Source organism: Chiloscyllium punctatum, chromosome 8, assembly GCF_047496795.1.
Source record: "Chiloscyllium punctatum isolate Juve2018m chromosome 8, sChiPun1.3, whole genome shotgun sequence".
NCBI classification, from domain to species: domain Eukaryota; kingdom Metazoa; phylum Chordata; class Chondrichthyes; order Orectolobiformes; family Hemiscylliidae; genus Chiloscyllium; species Chiloscyllium punctatum.
Genome location: NC_092746.1, coordinates 102,015,744 through 102,039,300, shown reverse-complemented (window position 1 = coordinate 102,039,300; position 23,557 = coordinate 102,015,744). Strand labels below are relative to the sequence as shown.

The 23,557-nt window shown below is 40.8% G+C and overlaps 1 protein-coding gene across 3 annotated transcripts in view; it reads right to left on the bottom strand.

Moving 5' to 3' along the window:
- adarb2 (adenosine deaminase RNA specific B2 (inactive)) overlaps positions 1–23,557 on the bottom strand; it is a 776,642-nt gene that overhangs the window by 169,636 nt on the left and 583,449 nt on the right. For all 3 annotated transcript variants that reach the window (XM_072576158.1, XM_072576159.1, XM_072576160.1), the window contains one exon: positions 4,782–4,896. In XM_072576158.1, coding sequence (XP_072432259.1) covers positions 4,782–4,896 — 115 coding nt within the window. The remainder of the gene's footprint in view (positions 1–4,781; positions 4,897–23,557) is intronic.

The window sequence follows — 23,557 nt, the reverse complement described above, 5'->3', positions numbered from 1 at the left end:
TCCCTGCTCTCTGATTGGGCTCCTGATGATGAGGCACTATTGTGCCATCCAACCATGATACCTGTTTTCCTTACTCTTCATCTTCAATCTGTGAAGCTGATTAAAAATTATACTAGCGTGTTTTGAGAAGATTTGTAGCTCAGGTTGAGGGTTTGGATGTAGATTTGTTTGCTGAGCTGAAAGATTCATTTCCAGACATTTCATTACCTTACTAGGTAACATCTTCAATGGACCTCATACGAAGCACTGCTGAAAATTCCTGCTTTCTATTTATATGTTTGGGTTTCTTTGGGTTGGTGATGTCATTTCCTGTGGTGATGTTATTTCCTGTGGTGAAGTCACTTCCTGTTCCTTTTCTCAGGGCATGGTAGATGGGGTCTAACTCGATGCGTTTGTTGATAGAGCTCTGGTTGGAATGCCATGCTTCTAGGAATTCTTGTGCATGTCTTTGTTTGGCTTGTCCGAGGATGGATGTGTTGTCCCAGTCGAAGTGGTGTCCTTTTTCATGCGTATGTGAGGTTACTAGTGAGAGTGGGTCATGTCTTTTTGTGGCTAGTTGGTGTTCATGTATTCTAGTGGCTAGCTTTCTGCCTGTTTGTCCAATGTAGTGTTTGTTACAGTCCTTGCACGGTATTTTGTAAATGATGTTAGTTTTGCTCATTGTCTGTATAGGGTCTTTCAAGTTCATTAGCTGCTGTTTTAGTGTGTTGGTGGGTTTGTGGGCTACCATGATGCCAAGGGGTCTGAGTAGTCTGGCAGTCATCTACCACCCCCTGAGGAAAGGAACAGGAAGTGACTTCACCACAGGAAATAACATTGCCACAGGAAATGACATCATCCACCCAAAGAAACCCAAACATAAATAGAAAGCAGGAATTTTCAGCATTGCTTCGCATGAAGTCCAATGAAAATGTTACCTAGTAAGGTAACAAAACGTCTGGAAATGAACCTTTCAGCTCAGCGAGCAAATCTTCATCCAAAAATTATATTGCCTGTAAGTAACGTAAGAAATTTCCAGTGAAAAGCAAATTGCAAGTTTATCAATAAAAGTTACCGATAAAGTACTGTAAGTTAAAAACAAAAAATTAAATCAGATCACACTTCAGTATTCTTATTTAACTATTTGACTTACATAATTACGTTATAAAAGCAAAGAATCACCAGATTTTGGAATATTTGGAATATTTATATTAATGTTTTGGAAGATGGTCATCCCAGAATCTGGAAATTATGTGACAATTGCTCACCAGTGCAAATGTATATTACTTTTTTGAATTTATAAATGTCTGACTGATATTGGACAACAGGAGAAAATCTATACAGTATTGCTTGATGTCTGACTCATTGCTGGCTATAGAGGCAACTCCTTGCCTCAAACTGCTGGATGATTCACACATTAACAATGTCATATTTACACACTTTTGGATGGATGTGATTGCAATGGAGAGAGAGCGGAAGAGGTCTATGAGAATGATTCCAGGGTTGAACAACTTCAGTTTTGAGGACAGAAGTTGGAACTATGTTTATTGCAGAGGAGAGGAGGCTTAGAAAAGGTGTGATGACATCTTCAAAATCTTGAGGGGTTCTGTAGAGTCGATCAGGATCAATGGGTCAGCTGGGAGATCATGTTGCTGCTGTACATGACATTATTTTAGCTGCTTTTGAAATACTGCATGCAATTCTGGTCTCCCTATTGGAGGAACGATGTTGTTAGAAAAGATTTACAAGGATTTTACCAGGATTGGAGGGCTTCAGCTAGCAGGAGAGGCTGAATTGGCTGGGGCTACTTGCCCTGGTGCTTCAGAGGCTGTGGGTGACCTTATAGAGGTTTATAAAATCATGAGGGGTATGAATAGAGTAAATAGACAAAGACCTTTCCTCAGGGTAGTGGAAATCAAAACTAGAGGACATAGGTTTAAAGTGAGAGGGGAAGGATTTAAAAGGGACCTAAGGGGCAACCTTCTCGTGCAGAGGGTGGTGTCTGCATGGAATGAACTGCCAGAGGAAATGGTGGAGGCTGGTACAATTACACCATTTAAAAAGCATGTGGTGGGTATACGAATAGAAAGGGTCTAGAGGGATATCGGTCAAATACTGGCAAATGGGACTAGATTAAGTTAGGATATCTGTTAGGCATAGACAAGTTGGACTAAAGGGTCTGTTTCCATGCTGTACATCTCTATGACTCTATTTGTTCCCACTCATAAAAGGATAGAGAACCAGAGGACACAGTTTTAAAGAATTTTGCAAAAGAATCAATTGTAAGGTGACAAAAAATAATCATAGAGTGAGTAGTGAGAAAGTGAGGACTGGAGATGCTGGAGATCAGAGTTCAAGAGTATGGTGCTGGAAAAGCAGAGCTGATCAGGCAGCATCTGAGAAGCAGGACAGTCAACGTTTCAGGCATAAGCCCTTCATCAGTCATTCCTGGTGTGTAGTGAGAGTCTGGAATGTACTAACAATGAAGGCAGATCAAACTGAAGCATTCAAAAGGGCATATGATTCTACCTATATAAAAACAATATGCAAGGTTACTTGGAAAAAGTAGGAGATTAGCAAGAAGTCAAAATCCTCAGGGAGTCAGTGCAGACACGATATGCTGAGTATTCTCCTTTTTGCACAGTAACGACTCTGCAAGTCATGTGTAATAGTTTGTCAATTAATTCTTCAGCAAATTCTTGGCCACTTTTTCACTTTCATCAACATGAAGCCATTCTCTTGATGAAGGGTATTTATCATTTGTGAAATTAAACAATTATCAGATGTGATCTAAAGGCACCTAAAGTCATAACTCGGTTTATTAAGTGACATCCCTCTCAAATAGGATGCCCTTTAGAGAGTGTGTAAAGTTCATAGCTGATAATAAAGAAATGGCAGATGCCGTGAATAAATGTTTTGCTTCTGGCTTCACTTTCAAAGGTCCAAAAAGACATCCCAGTAATGCCTGTAATTCTGGTGGATAAAGGGGTGAGGAATTTGTTGAAATTCAAATTGCTGGGAAAGAAATACTGAAGAAATTGTTGGAGCTACAGGTTGAAACATCTTGGTACTGACAGTATTCATTGTATGTTCTTGGAAAAAGTAGCTAATGAGGTAATAGGTAACTATTAAATTCTAGAAAGATTTCATTTGACTGAAAAGTAGCAAATATAACAATCCTAATCAAGAAAGATATGAGGTAGGAAAAATGGAAACGGGAAGCCAACTGGCTCAATGTCAGTCATGGGGAAGGTGGTAGAATTGATCATTAAGGACTTGTGCACTTGGAAAAATTCAAGATAATTTGGAAGAATCAGCATGGTTTTGTGAAAGGGAAATCCTGTTCCAACAAGTTAATTGAAATGCTTTGAAGGAGCATGCATGATATGGATGAAGGAGAACCCATTGATGCCCTTTGCTTGGATTTCCAGAAAGTATTTGACAAGGTTACAGATAAAAGGTGCAAAATAGGAGTTCATGGTTTGGAGGTAGCATATTACCATGGATATAGAATTGGCTGGCTGCTAGAGAATAGAGAGAATGAATAGATGGGTCCAAAAGTTGATAAGCAATGGAAAAGCACAGCAGGTCAGACAACATCTGAGGAGCAGGAGAGTCGACTCTGCTGTGCCTCAGATGCTGCCTGACTGGCTGTGCTTTTCCAGTGACACACTTTTTGACTCTGATCTTCAGCATGCGTAGTCCTCACTTTCTACCAGTGTGAATAACTGGGTCTGTTTCAGATTGTTAGAATGTGATGAGTGGAATCCTGCAGTGGTCTGTATTGACTTTCGACTCTTTACAATTTATGACAATGACTTGGGTGAAGGGACTAAAGGCTTGGTGACTAGATTTGTATATGACAAAGGTAGGTTGGAGAATTTATTATGAAGATGGTATATCAAGGATTGATATAGATAAGTTACATGAGTGGACACAAGTCTGACAGATGGAAGTATAATCTAGAAAAATATGATGATGTTCACTTTGGCAGGGAGAATAACAAAGTAGAGCATTATTTAAATGGAGAACATCTGCAGAAAGTTGAGGTGCTGAGGGACCTAAGTGTTCTACTATACGAGTTACAGAGGGTTTGTGTGCAAGTGGAGCACATAATTAAGTAAATCTGATGCTATTCTTTATTAAGAGAGGAACTGAATATATAAGGATGTTATGCTGCACTGATGTAGATCACTGATGAAACCACATCTCCAATCCTGTGCACAGTTTTGGTCTCCTTATTTAAGGAAGGATGCAAATGCATTGGTTGAAAGAAAGTTTGCTCGATTGATACCTGGAATGAGCAGGTTGCCTTGTAAGGAACAATTGGACAAGTTGGGCTTGATTTTACTGGAGTTACAAAGAGCAAAGGATGATTTGATTGATGTGTATGAGATCCTGAATGGCTTTGACAGAGATGAGGGGATTTTCCTTTCTTTGCCAGAGGGTTGTGTGACTTTGGAACTTTTTGTCTGAGAGGGTGGTGGAGCTAGGACTCTCAGGATATTTTTAAAGCAAAGGTAGATAGCTTCTTGTCACGCAGGGGAATCAGAGGTTACCAGGGATAGATAGGAATAGGGACTTTAGAACAAAAACAGATTAGCCATGATCTTACTGAATGGTGGAGAAGGTTGAAGGATCAAATAGCCAATTTCATATGTTAAATATGAATAATATTTTATGAAATAGGCTTGACAAAAAAAAGCAGTAGTTACTAAATGAATATGAAAAATAAGAGTCCTCCAGGAGACAACATTTTCGTAATCAGGCAAAATAAACTTGAAGGTTTAGATTTGTCTTACCTCTTGTCATTACAATTCCTGCTAGTACCTTATGACGTGCCTGTGAGGAGGTCAAATTGTCTGTCAGCTCTTTGAATTTCCCTGTGACCATCTGGAATATTGCATCCGCAAACTCCTGAAAGATACAGATAGATGTTGTTGCTGTGAGGCTTGTTTTCAGGACAATCTTATGTTGTCCACTCTGGAACACATATTGAAGGCTACCAGTTCTATGATTTCTTCTGTTATTGAGCAATTGTTGTGATAAAAAGAAAAAAGAAATGAGTGATTTTTGATAAGACATCAGGCATGATCCATTCAAGACATTTGTTCCATATTTATTTGTTATTTCTCAATCTTCACTGCTGTGTCCAGTACGTTCTTTAAACTGCCATTAATCTTCCCTTCGTCTTCCCTGTTCACTTTTTATACTAGTTGAAAGTTTTAACTCCTTTTAATGATTCATTTGTTCAGGTTAAATTATAAATACATACAATTGAAACTGGTAAATGCATAATAAACTTTGCACATTTTAAGGTACTAAATTGTTTTTTTTTGGTTTCTGTGAGTGAGCAGTGAAGAATAATTCTTACCCTGTGGTTTCCACTATACATGAGAAAGTTACATTTTGCAATTTTCATTACATTCAACTCAGTATTAGTTTGTAATAGTTTTGTATGTAATAAAGTCTAAGTAATTTTGACAAACTTAAATGAATCATCTAGATTTTTGTGATGAATTTATATTTAAATGAATTTCTGCGTGTGCTTGTGGATATTTTGAAACATTCTTGGGTCATATTCAGCAGATAAATAAAAATGAAATGTTATCTTAAGACCTTCAAAATCTTTAAGGCCAAAACCATTAAAAGAGGGAGATTTCTTCATTTCTTGGTATTAATCAAGCCAAAAAAGGGATCTTTTTAAAGTTTCCCTGGAGTATCTTGAAGGCGATGATATGGAACGCTAACTCCTGCTCTGCATTTCCAACATTATCTTCTAATGTTCGCTCATGAAACATCACAAGTTGTCTAAAAACCAGTTAAGACAGTTATTTAGAGTGAATCTCATTGGAATGTCAGATAGGTATTGCCTGTTCTAATTGAGCTACTCAACTATAATACCTTGTTCTGGTATGGTCCCTTTTATAATCTCATATCAATGATGCATATATATTTACTTACATGTGCTATTCATCTGTGAGTCATTTGACTATCGTTAATAATGCTGATGAAAATAATTAATCAGTTTTAAATGATTGGATTAATATTTGAAATTTGCAAGAAGATAAATTGTCCTATAAGGCGCATACAATTTAATGAACGTAACAATCTGTACAGTCCAGTGTTTTGTCTATCACAGGTCAGATGACATGCTTGCTTGCCTCTTTTTTAAAGAGCAAATTTATTTGACCTAATTTCGTGACTGACAGAATATGCAGCATTATTAAAGTTCTGGTCTTGGGGCCCTGATTGCTTTCCTGTAAACATAATGATAATAAAACCATTTTTAAGAGCAAAAGTTAATTTTTAAATGGCAAGATGAGGGAACCATGGATGACAGGTGAAATTGTGGGACTAGGTAAGAGGCAAAAGGTGTCACGGTGGCTCAGTGGTTAGCACTGCTGCATCACAGCACCAGGGATCCAGGCTTGATTCCAGTCTCAGGCAACTGTCTGTGTGGAGTTTGCATGTTCTATCTGGATCTGCATGGGTTTCCTCCCACAATCCAAAGATGTGCAAGTGAGGTGGATTGGCCATGCTAAATTGTTCATAGTGTTCAGGGATATGCAGTAGTCAGTGACAAATGTAGAGTAATAGGGTAGGGGAACAGATGTGGGTGGGTTATTATTCAGATAGTTGGTGTGGACTTGATGGGCCAAATGGCCTATTTCCACATTGTAGGTATTCTATTCTGACTATCAAACTGAGACAAACTTTGTAAAACACAAAGTCAGTGGTGCTTTCTTCTGAAGTAACATTATTGATTAAAAACAATGTAGGTTAAATGATTACAAGATAAAATAACTCTCACATGAAACCCGAAATGAAAGTTTCTGTAACTGAATGTAATACTGTTGACATCAATTGCATGGCAGTTGCAGTCAGACTTGCAGTGTTTATAATTATGAATATCATTCAGCAGAGGCTGCTAAATGGCAGTGGAAATAAAGTTCACAAAATGCTAGTGATAATTCTGAGAATGAATATCATGGAGATTGTCAATTTGGATTGGAAACTGCCAACTGCCAATTCAATAAATTTGGCTAACTAAAGGTCCTATAGTCTCACATGGCCAACTCACATTAACCTGGTTTCAGAGGAGACAGATCCTAGCTCACCTTTTTGACACCTCCCTCGTGCCAGGATCAAGGATATCTCAGAAAGAGTGGAGAGTATTCTCAAAGGGGACAGGGACCAGCAAGGAAGTTGTTGTGTGAATTGGAACCAATGGCATAGGATGAGAAAAGGATGAGTTTCTGAGTAGAGAATATAGGAAATTAGCAGGAATTTAAAAAGGAGGTCCTCGAGGGTAGTAATACCTGGATTACTCCTGGTGCCATGAGTTAGTGAGAGTAGGATTAGGAGGATAGAGCAGATGAATGCATGGTAAAAACAATGACTGCAGATGTTGAAAACCAAATACTGGATTAGTGGTGCTGAGATGAATGCATGGCTGAGGAGCTGGTGTAAGGGGGAAGGGTTCACATTTTTGGATCATTGGGATCTCCTCTGGGGTAGAAGTGACCTGTACATGAAGGATAGATTTTAAGGGGACTAATATACTGGTGGGGAGATTTACTATAGTTGTTCAGGAGGATTTAAACTAGTAAGATGGGGCTTCGGACCCAGGGAGATAGTGAGGACAGAGATCAATCTGAGGCTGGTACAGTTGGGAAAAGGAGCAAGTCAAACACACAGGCCAGGCAGGAATAAAGCAGACAATGAGATAGAAATGATACATTAAACTGCATTTATTTCAATGCAAAAGGCCTAATAGCAGATGAACTCAGGGCATGGTTGGGAACATGGGACTGGGACATCATAGCAATCACAAAGATGTGGCTCAGAGATTGATAGGACTGGCAGCTTAATGTTCCAAGATACAAATGCTATAGGAAGGAATGAAAGTGGGGGTGGGGGAGGGGGCAAGAGAGGAAGGGGAATGGGGTTTTTGATGAGGGATAATATCACAGCTGTACTTACGGAAGATATTCCTGGGAATAGAACATAGAACAATACAGCACAGAACAGGCCCTTCGGCCCTCGATGTTGTGCCGACCTGTGAACTATTCTCAGCTCGTCCCCCTACACTATCCCAATGTCATCCATGTGCTTATCTAAGGATTGTTTAAATCTCCCCAATGTGGCTGAGTTGACTACATTAGCAGGTAGTGCATTCCACGCCCTTACCACTCTCTGCGTAAAGAACCTGCCTCTGACATCTGTCTTAAATCTATCACCCCTCAATTTGTAGTTATGCCCTCTTATACAAGCAGACGGCATCATCCCAGGAAAAATTCTTTCACTGTCTAATCCTCTGATCATCTTGTGTGTCTTTATCAAATCCCCCCTTAGCCTTCTTCTTTCCAATGAGAACAGACCCAAGTCTTTCAGCCTTTCCTCATAAGACCTTCCCTCCAGACCAGGCAACATCCTGGTAAATCTCCTCTGCACTTTTTCCAATGCTTCCACATCCTTCCTGTAATGGGGTGACCAGAACTGTACACAATATTCCAAGAGTGGCCACACCAGCGTTTTGTATAGTTGCAGCATGATATTGCGGTTCCGGACCTCAATCCCTCTACCAGTGAAACCTAACACACCGTTTGCCTTCTTAACAGCACTATCCACCTGGGTGGCAACTTTCAGGGATCTATGCACATGGACTCCAAGATCCTTCTGCACATCCACACCACCAAGAATCTTTCCATTGACCCATTACTCTGCTTTCCTGTTATTCTTCCCAAAGTGCATCACCTCACACTTAGCTGCATTGAACTCCATTTGCCACCTCTCAGCCCATTTCTGCAGTTTATCCAAGTCCCCCTGCAACCTATAACATTCTTCCAACTGTCCACTACTCCACCGACTGTAGTGTCGCTTGTAAATTTCCTAATCCATCCACCTATGTCAGTGTCTAAGTCATTTATAAAAATGACAAACAGCAGTGGTCCCAAAACAAATCCTTGTGAAACACCACTAGTAACTGGACTCCAGGCTGAATATTTTCCATCAACTACCACTCGCTGCCTTCTTCCAGAAAGCCAGTTTCTAATCCAAACTGCTAAATCATCCTCAATTCCATACCTCTGCACTTTGTCCATCAGCCTACCATGTGAAACCTTATCAAAGGCTCTACTGAAGTCCATGTATACCACGTCACCTGCCCTACCCTCATCCACATGCTTAGTCACCTTCTCAATAAACTCAATGAGGTTTGTGAGACACGACCTGCCCTTGATGAAACCATGTTGACTATCTGAAATCAAATGGTTGCTTGCTAGATGATTATAAATCTTATCTCTCTCAATCCTTTCCAAAACCTTTCCTACAACAGAAGTAAGGCTCACTGGTCTATAATTACCTGGGTCATCTCTGCTGCTCTTCTTGAACAACGGCACAACATTTGCAATCCTCCAGTCCTCTGGTACTAAACCTGTAGACAATGACGACTCAAATATCAAAGCCAAAGGCTCTGCTATCTCCTCCCTTGCTTTCCAGAGAATCCTCGGATAAATTCCATCCAGCCCAGGGGACTTGTCTACTTTCACTCCTTCTAGAATTGATAACACCTGTGTGTAACTACCTCGATCCTTTCTAGTCTAATATCTCATACCTCATTCTTCTCCTCCACAATATTCTCCTTTTCCTGAGTGAACACCGATGATAAATGTTCATTTAGTACCTCTCCGATCTCTACAGGGTCCACACTCAACTTCCCACTTCTGTCTTTGACTGGCCCTATCCTACCCTAATCATCCTTTTATTCCTCACATACGTCCAAGGAAGTTGTTTGGGTGGAACCGAGAAATAAAAAAGGGATGATCACCTTATTGGGATTGCACTATAGACCCCTCAATAGTCAGAGGGAAACTGAGAAACAAGTTTGTAAGGAGATCTTAGCTATCTGTAAGAATAATAGGGAGGTTATGGGAGGGGATTTTAACTTTCCGAACATAGACTGGGCCTGCATAGTGTTAATGGTTTAGATGGACAGGAATTTAAGTGTGTACAAGATCCAGTTTTTTGGCTGTACCTATGAGAGAAGGTGCAAAACTTGACCTCCTCTTGGGAAATAAGGCAGGGCAAGTGACTGAGGAGTCAGTGGTGGGGGGAGCACTTTGGGATCAGTGATCATAATTCTATTAGTTTTAAAATAGTGATAGAAAATGATCGATCAGATCTAAAAGTTGAAGTTCTAAATTGGAGAAAGGCCAATTTTGACGGTATTAGGCAAGAACTTTCAGAAGTTGATTGGGGGCAGATGTTCACAGGTAAAGGGACGGCTAGAAAATGGGAACCCTTCAGAAATGAGATAATGAGAGTCCAGAGACAGTATATTCCTGTTAGGATGAAAGGAAAGGCTGATAGGTGTAGGGAATGCTGGAATACAAGAGAAATTGAGGTTTTGGTCAAGACAAAGAAGGAAACAAATGTCAGGTAGAGACAGCATAGATCGAGTGAATCCTTAGAAGAATATAAAGGCAGTAGGAGTATACTAAAGGGGGAAATCAGGAGGTCCAAAAGCAGGTTGGGGGTGGGGGGTTGGCATGAGGTTGCTTTGGCAAACAGTGTTAAGGAGAATCCAAAAGATTTTAACAAATACATTAAGGACAAAAAGGTAACTAGGAACAGAATACGACCCCTTAAAGGTCAGCAAGGCCACTTGTGTAGGGAACTGCAGGAGATGGGAGAGATACTAACAAATATTTTGCATTAGTGTTTACTGTGGAGAAGGATGTGGAAGACACAGAATGTGTGGAAATAATTAACAACCTCTTGAAAAATGTCCATATTACAGGGAAGGAGGTGCCAGACGTCATAAAACGCAAAAAGGTGCACAAATCCCTGGGATCTGATCAGGTGCACCCTCAAACTCTGTGGGAAGCTAGGGAAGTGATTGCTGGGCCCGTTGTTGAGATATTTGCATCATCAATAATCACAGATGAGGTGCCGGAAGACTGGAGGTTGGCTAACGTGGTAGCACTGTTTAAGAAGGGCGTTAAGGACAAGCCAGGGAACTATAAACCGGTGAGCCTGACCTTGGTGGTAGGCAAGTTGTTGGAGGAAATCCTGAGGGACAGGGTGTGCATGTATTTGGAAAGGCAAGGACTGATTAGGGATAGTCAACATGGCTTTTTACGTGGGAAATCATGTCTCATTAACTTGATTGAGATTTTTGAAGAAGTAACAAAGAGGGTTGATGATGTGGATGCGATCTATGTGGACTTCAGTATGGGTTTTGACAAGGTTCCCCATTGGAGACTGATTAGCAAGGTTTGATTTCATAGAATACAGGGAGAACTAACCATCTGGATACAGAACTGGCTCAAAGGTAGAAGACAGAGGGTGGTGGTGGAGGGTTGCTTTTCACACTGGAGGCCCCTGACCAGTGGTGTGCAACAAGGATCCGTGCTGGATCCACTGCTTTTTGTCATTTATATAAATGATTTGAATGTGAACATGGGAGTATAGTTAGTAAATTTGCAGATGACACCAAAATTGGAGGTGTAGTGGACAGCAAAGGAGGTTACCTGACAGTACAACATAATCTTGATCAGATGGGCCAATGGGCTGAGGAGTGGCAGATGGGGTTTAATTTAGAAAAATATGAAGTGCTGCATTTTGGAAAGGCAAATCAGGGTAGGACTTCTACACTTAATGGTGAGGTCCTGGGGAATGCAGGGTCATCGTTCATTGAAAGTGGAGTTGCAGGTAGATGGGATAGTGAAGAAAGTGTTTGGTATGGTTTCTTTTATTGGTTAGTGCTTTGAGTACAGGAGTTGGGTGGTCATGTTGGGCTGTACAGGACATTGGCTCAGCCACATTTGGTATACTGTGTGCCATTCTGGTCTCCCTGTGATAAGAAGGGTGTGGTGAAACTTGAAAGGATTCAGAAAAGATTTACAAGGATGTTGGCAGGATTGGAGGAGTTCATTTATAGTGAGAGGAAGAATGGACAGGGATTATTTTCCCTGGAGCGTCGGAGGCTGAGGGGTGAATTTATAGAGGTTTATAAAATCATGAGAGGCATGGATAGCAGAAATAGTCAAGGTCTTTTCCCCAGGGTGGGTGAGTCCAAAACTAGAGGGCAGAGGTTGAAGGTGAGAGGGAAAAGATTTAAAAGAAACCCAAGGTGCAAACGTTTCACGCAGAGTGTGGTGTGTATATAGAATGAGCTACCAGGGGAAATGGTGGAGGCTGGTACAATTATAACAATTAAAAGGCACCTGGATGGGTATATGAAGAAGAAGAACTTAGATAGATGTGGGTCAAATGCTGGCAAATTGGAGTAGATTAATTTCAGATATCTGGTTGGCATGGATGAGTTAAACTGAAGAGTCTGTTTCCGTGCCATAGAACTCTGTGACTCTATTATTCTAAGTGCTGTGCCAGATAGTCTTCTGGAATGCCTTCAGTAAAGTTCCATGTGAAATACTAATACTCAGAATTACACATGTGCAAATGCCAGGTAAAAAGGGAAATAAGGAATTGGATGGAAGAGAACCTGTCAGCAGTTACTAGTTCAAGGAGTACACTGGAGACTTGTATTGAGAGGGGTAATCCAGGGCCAGATGTTAAGACTACTATCGTCTCCAATCTTATCCAGTGTTCAAGTCCCACCACGTTATCTCTACAATTCTCTGAGACCTGTGCACACTTGTAATTCCAACTTTAGATACTCCAACACTCTTGACAGTGCCATTAAGGTCCACAAGCCCTAGTATTCCCTTCCTAAACCTCTCTGCCTCTTCACATCTCATCTCCTATGATTACCTTGAAGCATTTTACTACATGAACAATATCATTTATGTGTAATTTGTGGTTGCTGTTAGTGTAAATGAATGCTCTGGAATGCAAATTGATCCAATGAAGTAATAGATCATTAGGCCTACCTGGATCAAATGAGATTTGGTCCTGAGGGCGCAGCCTCAGAGTGAGGGGACAATCCTTTAGAACTGAGATGAAGAGGAATGTCTTCAGCCAGTGGGTAGTGAATCTATAGAACCCATTGTCACAGAATGCTGTAATGGTCAAGTCATTGAGCGAGTTTCAGAAATACGTAGATTCTTGATGAGTAAGGGGATCAAAGGTCATAAGGAGAAGGCAGGAAAATGGGGTTGAGAAACCTATCAGCCATGATTGAATAGTGGAGTAGACTAGATGAGCTGAATGACCTAATTCTGCTCCTATATCTTCTGGTCTTATTGCCTTATAGAACCACAGGAAGACTTTTATAACTGGGTTTAACTATGGAAAATGACAATCAGCAAAAGTAAGTGCAGGTTTTTACATATTGACATAAAAAAGGGCATACGTACTGAAGAAATTGGCTTAGATATGGTAAATGTTGGATCTATCATCAATCCCAGTTATTTTCCAACTTCTCCTCAAGTGAGTTTGTGATTTACCACATCTGTGCCTTGAAATTTGGCTCAGCTGGTGTTAGCATATAATTGCTTGCATGAAATCTCTTTGACTGCTATTTCAAAGAAGGCAGTGATCTCTTTGAAATAATCAGTCAGCTTCTCCATTAAACAAGAGGTAAAATAATTTTAGATTAATGTGTTAAGTTCTCCTCTACACTAAGCAGCCTTGTTTAAGGCATAATGGTTGACTTTGTTATAGAGTACAGACCTGGACAAGATTGCCTCCTTTGCTGAAATAGATCATTTATGTAAGTTAGGTGCCACAGAATAATTTGAACCAATGATGCAGATTCGTCCCAAGTATAATGAGGTGGTTCTAGCATCTGCCTTAGATATTTTTGGACTCTTTTCAAACATATTCCCAACCAAGTACTGAAGCAAATAATGCAGAACATCTCCATTTTGTTTTGAATTTTATTATTTCAGAGTTTGTCTATTTTGGTTTGCTCTGCTTTGACAGTGACTTCTTAACTGAACAAGATGGTTTTCATGAAAGCATTCTGAGAATCTCTTCCTTGGACTGTCTGCTTCAACACAGGAGTGATAGAATTTGGACACCATCCTCTGGCAACTAGCTTTGTTTGACCGCATTTCTGTCACTCAGATGTGACAGTATTTCAAAACACTCATCACTGCAGAAATATATTTCTGTCATATCTTTGGATTTGCAATGTACTTACAGTCTTGCAATCATGTTTCAAACTGTTTTATAAAACCACACACAAACAAACCCCAGCGTATTTACGGACAGATTTTGCACCTCCATTTTTTGTCAAATCATCTTTTTTTTTCCCGGTGCACATCCTGGAGTAAGTGACAGCATCAGTTCCACCGCCTTCTAAATCTTTGAATGTTTTCTGAAATTTAAATCAAGAATGCAACTTCAGATTTCCAATAACACCATGTTACTATTTAGACAAATATGGTCCTTCTTTTGGCCATGGTTTGCATGATGCCTGCAAATATGAACAATTCTTTACCCTGCCTCTAGGGTTATTACCTGATCTATATGATGGCAGCGAGGATAGAGCTAGGCAGAATTATAATTGATGATAGAATGACTCAGGGGATGCTGTTGAAGTCATGTGTAGCCATTTCCAAGAGAAGATTTGATTTATTGTTGTAGTCATGTGTACCTAAGTGCAGTGAGAAGTTTTGTTTTGCGAGCAGTACAGGCAGATGACAGCAAACAAGGGCATACAGATCATAGGGTGCAGAAGCTGTTCTTGAACCTGTTGGTGCACGTGTTCAAGCTTCTGTATCTTCTGCCTGATGGAAGAGGTTGTAGGAAAGCATTACCGGGGTGGGAGGAGTCTTTGATGATGTTTGTAGCCTTTCTTCGGCAGCGAGCCGTGTAAATGGAGTCCAAGGAATGGAGGTTGGCTCCCGTGATTGTCTGGGATGTGCATACAGCCTTCTGTAGTTTCTTATAGTCCTGGGCAATGCAGTTGCCGTACCAGGCCATTATGCACCCATACCACATGCATTCAATGACGCATTTGTAAAAGTTGGTGAGGGTCCTTATGGACATGCCAAATTTCCTAAGCTGCCTGAGGAAGAAGAGGCACTGATATACCTATTTGACCATTGCATCTCAGTCGGAAGTCCAGGACAGGTTGTTGGTTATCTTCACTTTGAGGAACATGACACTCTCTACTCTCTCAACCCCTTCTCTATCAATGTAGATGGGCGGGGGGGGGGGGGGGGGGGGTGTCCTCCTCCCTTCTTTCTGAAGTCAATGATCAGTTCTTTTTGTTTTGCCAATATTGAGAGAGAGAAATTGTTATTATTGAACTATGATCTCCTTTCTGACTCATCCTGCCGCAGTGGTATCATCAGCAAACTTGGAGATGGTGTTCACTCAGAATTTGGCTACACAGTCGTGGATGTACAGGGAATACAGAATGCATCCTTGGGGGTCTGCAGTGTTGAGGGTTATCATGAAAGAGGTGCAGTTGCCTACCATCACTGTTTGCAGTCTGTGGGTCAGGAAGCTGAGGATCCAGTTGCTGGGGGCGGAGCAGAGAGCGAAATGGTGGTTTATGAGATTTGTTCATTCTTGTTTGGAAACTCAACATGAATAATCACATTAACCATAATTTCCTATGACATTAATTGTCTGTTTTTGGTTGATGCAACATAGTGTGCCCAGTTGCTCAGCTGTTTTTCTGCTTTTGCTTTAACATTGACAACCCTCTCAGTAATTGAGTTAGGGTAGGGATTTTAAAACCGGAGAAATAATTGTTCATTTTATGTTTGTGATATTGGTACATCTCTAATGAGAGAGCAACCCAATCATCTACTAGGACAATGTGGACATTTAGCCTCAAAGTGCTCAATATGATCTCCTCTTTCCATGAGGATATGATGAGTAAGGTCAGCTATCACTGGACAACATTGGGACCTCTTTGAGATCTGTAGTATTATCAAACACAGTTGTGTTCTGGCATTGATGCTACTTGAAATGTTTCTATTTCTTGCTGTCCTATATCTTCAGGCCATCTACAATAGTTACCAGACTGGACAGGAAGCTGTTCAGTCTTGCTCATCTGTGATCCAAAACAAAGGAGTACCTAGTCATCATCAGAAAGTTGTCCAACATTGACAATACTGCACTTGCATCCCACACTGAGAACCGTAGCCTACACACTCAGCACAATCCTCTACATTGGCAAAACCTGGGTAACATATGCTGGACAGGAGAAAAGATGAAACAATTCCCATCTTCACTATCTTAGTATACTTTGGCAGGGCAAAGTCAACAAGCAGAGACCATGAAGAGTCCTCATTTCATCAGCAAACACTCATTGCTAAGCTAATGGCTCGGCCAGGTTCATAATAGATGATGGTGGTATAACCATAGAGCTTCTGTATGGTGAACTGGATCAACACCCCTTGGGTGTCCACACATTGACTGCAAGGACACCAGTAAGTGAGATGTGGTGATGGTAGATGCTGACACCCTCCCCCCCGGCAAGTTAGAGATAGTTGCCAATGGCTATGACTTCTGGGAACTGACTGTTTGGAAGGGTTCTGGAAGAAGAAAACAGAAATGAAAGGATCAGCTGAATAAGAAGAGAGCCCAGAGAATACAGCAAATCAATTGTAAGACTTTTCAGTCCATTACCTTCCTGTGTAGCAAAAGACAGAAGAGATGGTGACTGGGCGCCTGAGCAACAGCTGGTGATGCTTAACCCAGAGTTAACACGAGATGGAAAGGCTGCTGGCTGGCCTGGTGTAATACATCTCCATGTCATTTTACCAGAGCACAAGAAAAATAAGATTTCCATACTGGACAATCTATGTCACTTCAGTTTGATATGGTAAAACAACTTTTTTTGCTGCCATCCATTGGAGTGACAATAATTCTACTCACCTGCAGAAAATGGGCTGTGTGCATTTACCCTCCAAATTCCAACCTCGTCTGTGCCATTCCTAAATTACCAGGTTTATCTCAGCAAGGGCAAACACTGACACCTGAACTAACTCTAGCCATGCTGGTTAGGTTTCTGATAACCACATGATCTCAATGTGGAGGCTGTCATGACCTTCCTGCGATTTGGAGGGAGGAACAAGAAGAGGCAGAGGCAGTCACTTTGCCTTTTCAGCTTCCCTCGTGAGGCCAGGAGGGATATTACCTTGGGATCTGCCCAAGACACATGGGCCTTTTCTGTCCCGAGCTTCACCAGCTGGTGATCTCCCTGCTGCCTGAACTCAAGCTCATACAGCTGACTAGCTGCCACTTTCCGCCCTGAGATCACCACCAACACCAGAGAGTTTGCGCCGCAAAGCAAGTGGACAGCTTCACATCAGGTAAGAGCCAGACCACCAGCAAGGAGAAGCAGAGTGCATCTGGGAGTGTAGTCATGTTGGGGGTGCCACAACATGATGATACGGCAGCACAGTTACTGTTTCGAAATTTAGTTGCTCATGGGCAGACTGCTGTTTGAAACACAGCAGCCTGTAGAATTCTTGTCAACTGAGCTCTACGGAATGAGTCTTGTAGCTGGGGTACTGACAGTTCTTAATTTGAAGCAAAAATTATACATCTTGACCTTTGACAGGTCTTTATTCCACAGGGAAGTGTTTAAGCTGAAAGGGGATTGTTGACACGTTGGCAAATTTTCAGGCAAACTAAACACCCATTCCTGTGAGGAATAGCCTGAAAGAAAAGCTCGTCATGTTAGAAGTGCCTTGCACTTATCTGCTGGAGGTTATGCAGTGGAGGTAGAGAGGTTCATGGTATATTTGCTTTCAATGCCAATCTGATGAAATGCAAGCACATTGCACACTCCATATACTTCAGTCTGTCCACACTATTAGGGCCACTGAGGGATTTCAGCAAAAAGCAAACTTTTGGAAAATAGGTGAAGGTTTTCTCAAGTGCATAATTCATTAATAAATACCTCTGAAAAATTATGAGGCATAACTAATGAAACCATTAGAAATATAGAAGCATTGGGAGCCATGAAGAAAGCTTTTTCTTGCCACTGACCTGTCTGTTAGGCTGTTCAGCTAATGCTTCAAATTTTCTGGGAATATGGATCAAAAGTATCGCATTATAAAAATTTTACTGTTATGACTATTTGGCTGGGTTAAACAAATTAGAGGCAATTTCCTGTCTGTGTGCCTCTAACTGGAAGCTTCAAGTGTTTGACAAACAGTTAACTATCTGTATGATTGTCCAGAGCATTTGCCAAGGGATAAGGTGTATTTTCTTGATGAACAAGTGGAAGGCAGTAAAGTAGAAGGGATTGCTAATGGGGTAGAAGTATGCAGAGGGGTCAGGGATGGCTTTTTGTAGAGAGAGTTGGGATTGGCGGTTTAGAATGTGAGGCAGGAGGTAGTTTAAGGGGTGAAAACTGTTTAATAAAATGATGACCACTCTCATGTTTAGGCCACTCATGTCTCCCAATCTCAGTGCCTCTTTCAGCTCCACAATTACTGGAGAAACCTAAGTTTCTCTGAGCATTGCTCCCTTTGCCTGTTGGTTGTCAGGCCTTTGGCCCCAGCATGACTGAATTGCAGCCCTAAGTCCCACCACCTCCACTTTTAAGTCCCTGACTGAGGGACTTTGGTCACTTCCCTGAGAATCTCACTTGGAGTCAAGTATTGTCTGATTAGGCATCTGCTGCTTTATTACAGGTTAAGGATGCTACATAAATGCAAATTATTGTTGTACAGCAAAGTGCTGGAATTTGATTACAAAATAATGACCATTACTCCTTTGTGGGCTGATGATTAGTTCCATCTGTTTCATTTGGGTAGTGTTATGAATTAACTGTGGTCTAATTCCATTAGCCTACTGAAGTTGGCAGTGATACAACAGCACATTTGATTAGAATGACCCGAACTTCATATTGAGGAGGACAGAGATATAGTAACGATATTCTTCACAACTATGATGTGTGAATGCTGATGGGGCTTCCACCCCCGCAGTTCTTTACAGATCAGCTCATCCTTTCCATTTTAATTTAAATAATTCTCAGTCCTGCTCAGTACTAGCAAAGAACAAATCTCAAGACTAACTTTGGTTGACAGAAATTACATTTTAGTGAACTGAGGATTAAAAAGACCACTAACAAATTTTAAACACCATTTGCTGCTGCATTTAGATTTCTTTTTGCTCACTGTTCCCAAAATTTCTTTGGCTTCACGACCCCTCAGGGTTCACTTCGGAAAGCCAATGCCAATTTTGCACAACTCTGTCCTCAAAGTCACCATTACGTGTGTTAACAAATGTCAACAAAAAATTTCCTCAGTGCTCTTTAATCCAAACCCTTTCTTTCTAACATAGAACCCTTTCTTTCTAACATACAATCTGAGGCTGAATAACCTAGAACAGTAAAGTTGGTTTCAGGCAAAGGAATCACTTTTGACACAGGACAACAAAGATATTTTTGGCTGATTAAATGCAAAGGCTTTAGTTTAATGTGACATTGAGAAGTGACTGTGACAGTGGACAGCTGGTGGCTTTGTTGACAATTCTGACATACAAAGTCTGTGGAGAGAAAGATGGAGTTGGTGCATTGGGCCAATGATGTTTCATCAGAATATCTGTCAGTTCAAATACTGAAGTCCCCAAATGGATTGAGGTCAGAGACAAAGGCCTTGAGGATTTTAAATGATTGGATGCAACATGACCTTTGCTGTCGATGGTTTTATGGTTCTCAACCTCATTCATGATCAGCATTTGTGTTATTTCTGTTGATTGGGAGAGGCTTGAATATGGAATTTGCTACTGAATGAAGTAGCTGAGGCAATTAGCATAGAGGCCGATGGGCTCCTTCTGTGCTGTGTGACTCTATGGATCTATGATTACACATTTAAGGGGAGGCTGGATAAGTGCATGAGGTATTTAGGAATTGAAGGATGCACAATGGAATAACAAGTATCATCAGGTTATTACAATGTTAAAAATCACACAACACCGGGTTATAGTTCAACACGTTTATTCGGAAGCACTAGCTTTCAGAGCGTTGTTCCTTCATCAGGTGGTTGAAAGAGCAGCGCTCTGAAAGCTACATTCCTATCAAATGAACCTGTTGGACTATAACCTGGTGTTGTGTGATTTTTAGCCTTAGCAAGATCAGAAATTTTAGCATCAAAGGAAATGTTTTGACCACATTGAATTTAAGCATCCCTTGATAAGCTGAATTTCTATAGCCCTGTTTCCCCACCATTATCCTACATTCTGTTGTGAAATTATTTTTCTTTTCGACATTATCCTGTACCCCGTGTAAGTAGCACCTACTTTGCCCCCAGTAAAGCATGCACGCTTTCATTAATTCCTTGCAACAGTTGTGCCTGATCATCATTCTGGAAAGAAATATCAGTCGTAATATGCTAAAGTTATAGCCAAGTATGGGAAACAATAAAGCTGGCTAATTAGATGCAACCAAAGGATAAATTGATTGAGGCTGTGTACCCAGTGTAGAGACCTAATTGAAAGCAGTAAGAATCGGAAAAGCAGGCACACCTGTCAATAATTGTAATGATCAGTAGATTGGGAACACAGTCTTTATAAATGTACAGGATCCATGAGTAATTAGATCCTGTACACTGTTTAGACTTCCATCTTAAGTTTCTCATCTGACTGCGATCTTCTTTTTTCCCTGGATTGCACTTTTTGTGCTAGACCCAAGTGCCTCCACATGGTGTAACATAGATTTCTCCCTCCTCCTCCACTCACTAGAGTCAGGGACACGGGTGGGAAATGGGCCCATTCTAAAGTCTCACGCGATGCAAAAAGGGGTCAAATTTTACTGAGAGGAACTCTTAGAGAAAGCAAGGCCGGATCAACTTTCTGTTTGCTCCAAGTTGGGAATACTAACAGATTGGAGGAGTGTTAGTGTTACCATCCAATTTGGTCTGACGAGATCCCTGAGACCTCACGGAATGAGGAACAGATGATGGATATTATTAATTATGGTTTAATTGGGTGTGACTTGGTTGTATAAATCTGAGGAGCCAGTAATCAGTGGGGTGTGCATTTTATGGAATGTGATTAACTGAAGCAAAGCTCTTACTAAAAATTTGGACTTGAACTCTGTTCAAACCATTTCCATCTTAATGTATAACAGGGAGGGAAAGGGAATCAGTTGTGAAAAGTGCAAAATATGGACACAATGAAGACTTAACTGTACATTTGTGGGCATGAATCTCAATTGAATTGCCCTGTCATATGTGCTCTTCAGCAAAAAGATTAGCAGATACTACTGACTGGCATAAAATATGACCATTTAACTTTATTAGTTTGTTCTATTTGCTAATGAACTGGATTAACCTTGACTGTTAATTGTCCTCTGTTGTGTTTTTCATTGTTGCGGTATCTGTGGGAGGTGAAGCAGCACTAAAAACCAGTTTTGCAGTGACGTGCTTACCAGGCCAGAAACACATCGGGCAGCAAGACCTGAAAGTGACTATGAAAGAGTAGCCAGCACGGACTTGAACACCTCCATTTTCAGCAAATCAGGAGAAATTTCAATAAACATTTGTTCACTTTGCAAACCAGTCCAAATTGAGAAACAGTATTAGGCAAGATCCAAGTTTTGTTATGACATTAAGAACTGAATTCAATTCCCCGGATAAAACCAAGACTGAATAGTGTGATTAGTTTGCTGTTTAATGAACAGAATATCAATGTTATTAGAAATAGTTATGGTAATTGGAAAAGATATCATGCCAAAGTGTAAACTAGCTAACTTTCTCGGTCCACAAATGACTTAACCAATACATTATAGTTATACAATGCTGTGGGAGTATTCCATACATGATGCAGTCTGTAGTAAATAGTATTCCAAGGCAATTTCTACCCATAAATTTGCATTATTTCCAACTGTGTTCTGTTCTAGTTATTAACCAAGTTGTTAATATGCAAATCATGTCTTCACGTCTCCTTCATTTTCACTGTCAGCTTTGTTGGTGAATGGTGAATTTACTTCGAAAAACACAGAAGGAATCAAGATAAACTTTCCTATTTAACTGACTGACAATTAGTCTGGCTCAACTAAGGTGATCCTTGATTTATATTTTCTGTTTCCTGCCTGTCCACCAATCCCCAATCCTTGCTAGTATATTAACCCCTATCCTGTGCACTTTAATGCTGCTTATGAACATTCTGTGTAGGGCATTATCAAAACCTTTTATCAGTAAGCCACTGTTTACTCTTAGCTAACAACCTTAATTGACTAAATACCTAAATATTTGTACAGAGGCTGGTATCCCATCACCAAGTCACCCTTTATTTACATGTGCACAGTACATGGACTCTGACCAGCCAGCTCAGAGCCAGTCCCTAGTGAGGAGACTGTTTGAATCTCCTGTTTATATCTGTCAGCCAGGGATCCCTGATTTAACCAGGGTTAAGAGCCTCAATCAAGGATTTCAGTCAATGAGGTCCTTGTTCCAATCACTACACATCACATATGGGCATGTACACCTGCTGTATGGTCTGGGGAAAGTAGTTTTCCATATTTATGCTGAATATTCTTGTTTGCAGCCCCACTTTAGCTTTTTGAGGGGGCTGGTCTTAAACTTCTGGCTGTGCTTCTGCACCACAATCCTAATCTGTGGGTCCCCTGTGAGGATCGGTTGCCTTCTCATGGGTCTGGTCCTGGACTTGGATCAAAGTGGAAAAAGGGCTTATGAAGAAGGGCTTATGCCCAAAATGTTGATTCTCCTTTTCCTTGGATGCTGCCTGACCTGCTGCACTTTTCCAGCAACACATTTTCAGCTTGGATCAAAGTGGCCATGAATAGATTAAGCTGTGGACCGTGAAGGTGGTCATACTGCTGGACAGTTTGTTTCTCTTTCATGGTTTCATCCATGCTCCAGTATCCATTGAGAGGGAGCATACAAAGTCCATGGACATGGTGGTGACCTTTGGAGACTCTTGTACACTGTAGGAGATGGCTTTATCATCACAAGTTTCCATTCTATAAGGTTCCATTAACTGTTTATTTTTCTGTAACGGTGTTCCTTTGGGGATTGTTTAACTTGTTAACTTTGCTATTTTAAGAGAGGTACCATTTAAATTGGAAGGCTTGGGTTTTAGAGGGGATTTGAGGAAAGACCTTTTCAGTCAGAAGGTGCTAGGAATCTGCCTGGGAGGGTTGTTGAGGTAGGCAACATCACAACCTTTAAAAATTACTTGGATAAGCACTTGAAAGGTCAAAAGATTCAAGGCTCTTGGCCAAGTGTGGGCAAGTTGAACTCATGCAGATTTAGTTTTGGCAGTACAGAATCGATGGACCAAAGGGCCTCTTCAGTACTATATGATATGACTGCTAACATCCCACCCCCCCCAACCACCTCTTGAAAATGACTCAGTAGTGGGACTGAACTGGAACTGAAACACTGGCCAGCATCATTACTTTTCCCATCTGCCTCCCTCCTTCATGACACAGTGGGGTTCAAAGTCTGGCCCTCTGTTCCTTTCTCTCAACAAGCTTCCAGATCTGCTGAATATTTCTGTCCTTTTCTGTTTTTATTTCAGTTTTACTGCATCCCCAATGTTTTGCTATCTCATAAATAACATCGCTCACTTTTAATTACTGCAGCCAATAACTATAACATGTTAGCTGGCGCTAACTTTGCAAATTGCTAATGCTGTTCTAATGTGGCTTTGATTCACCCACTCTCTG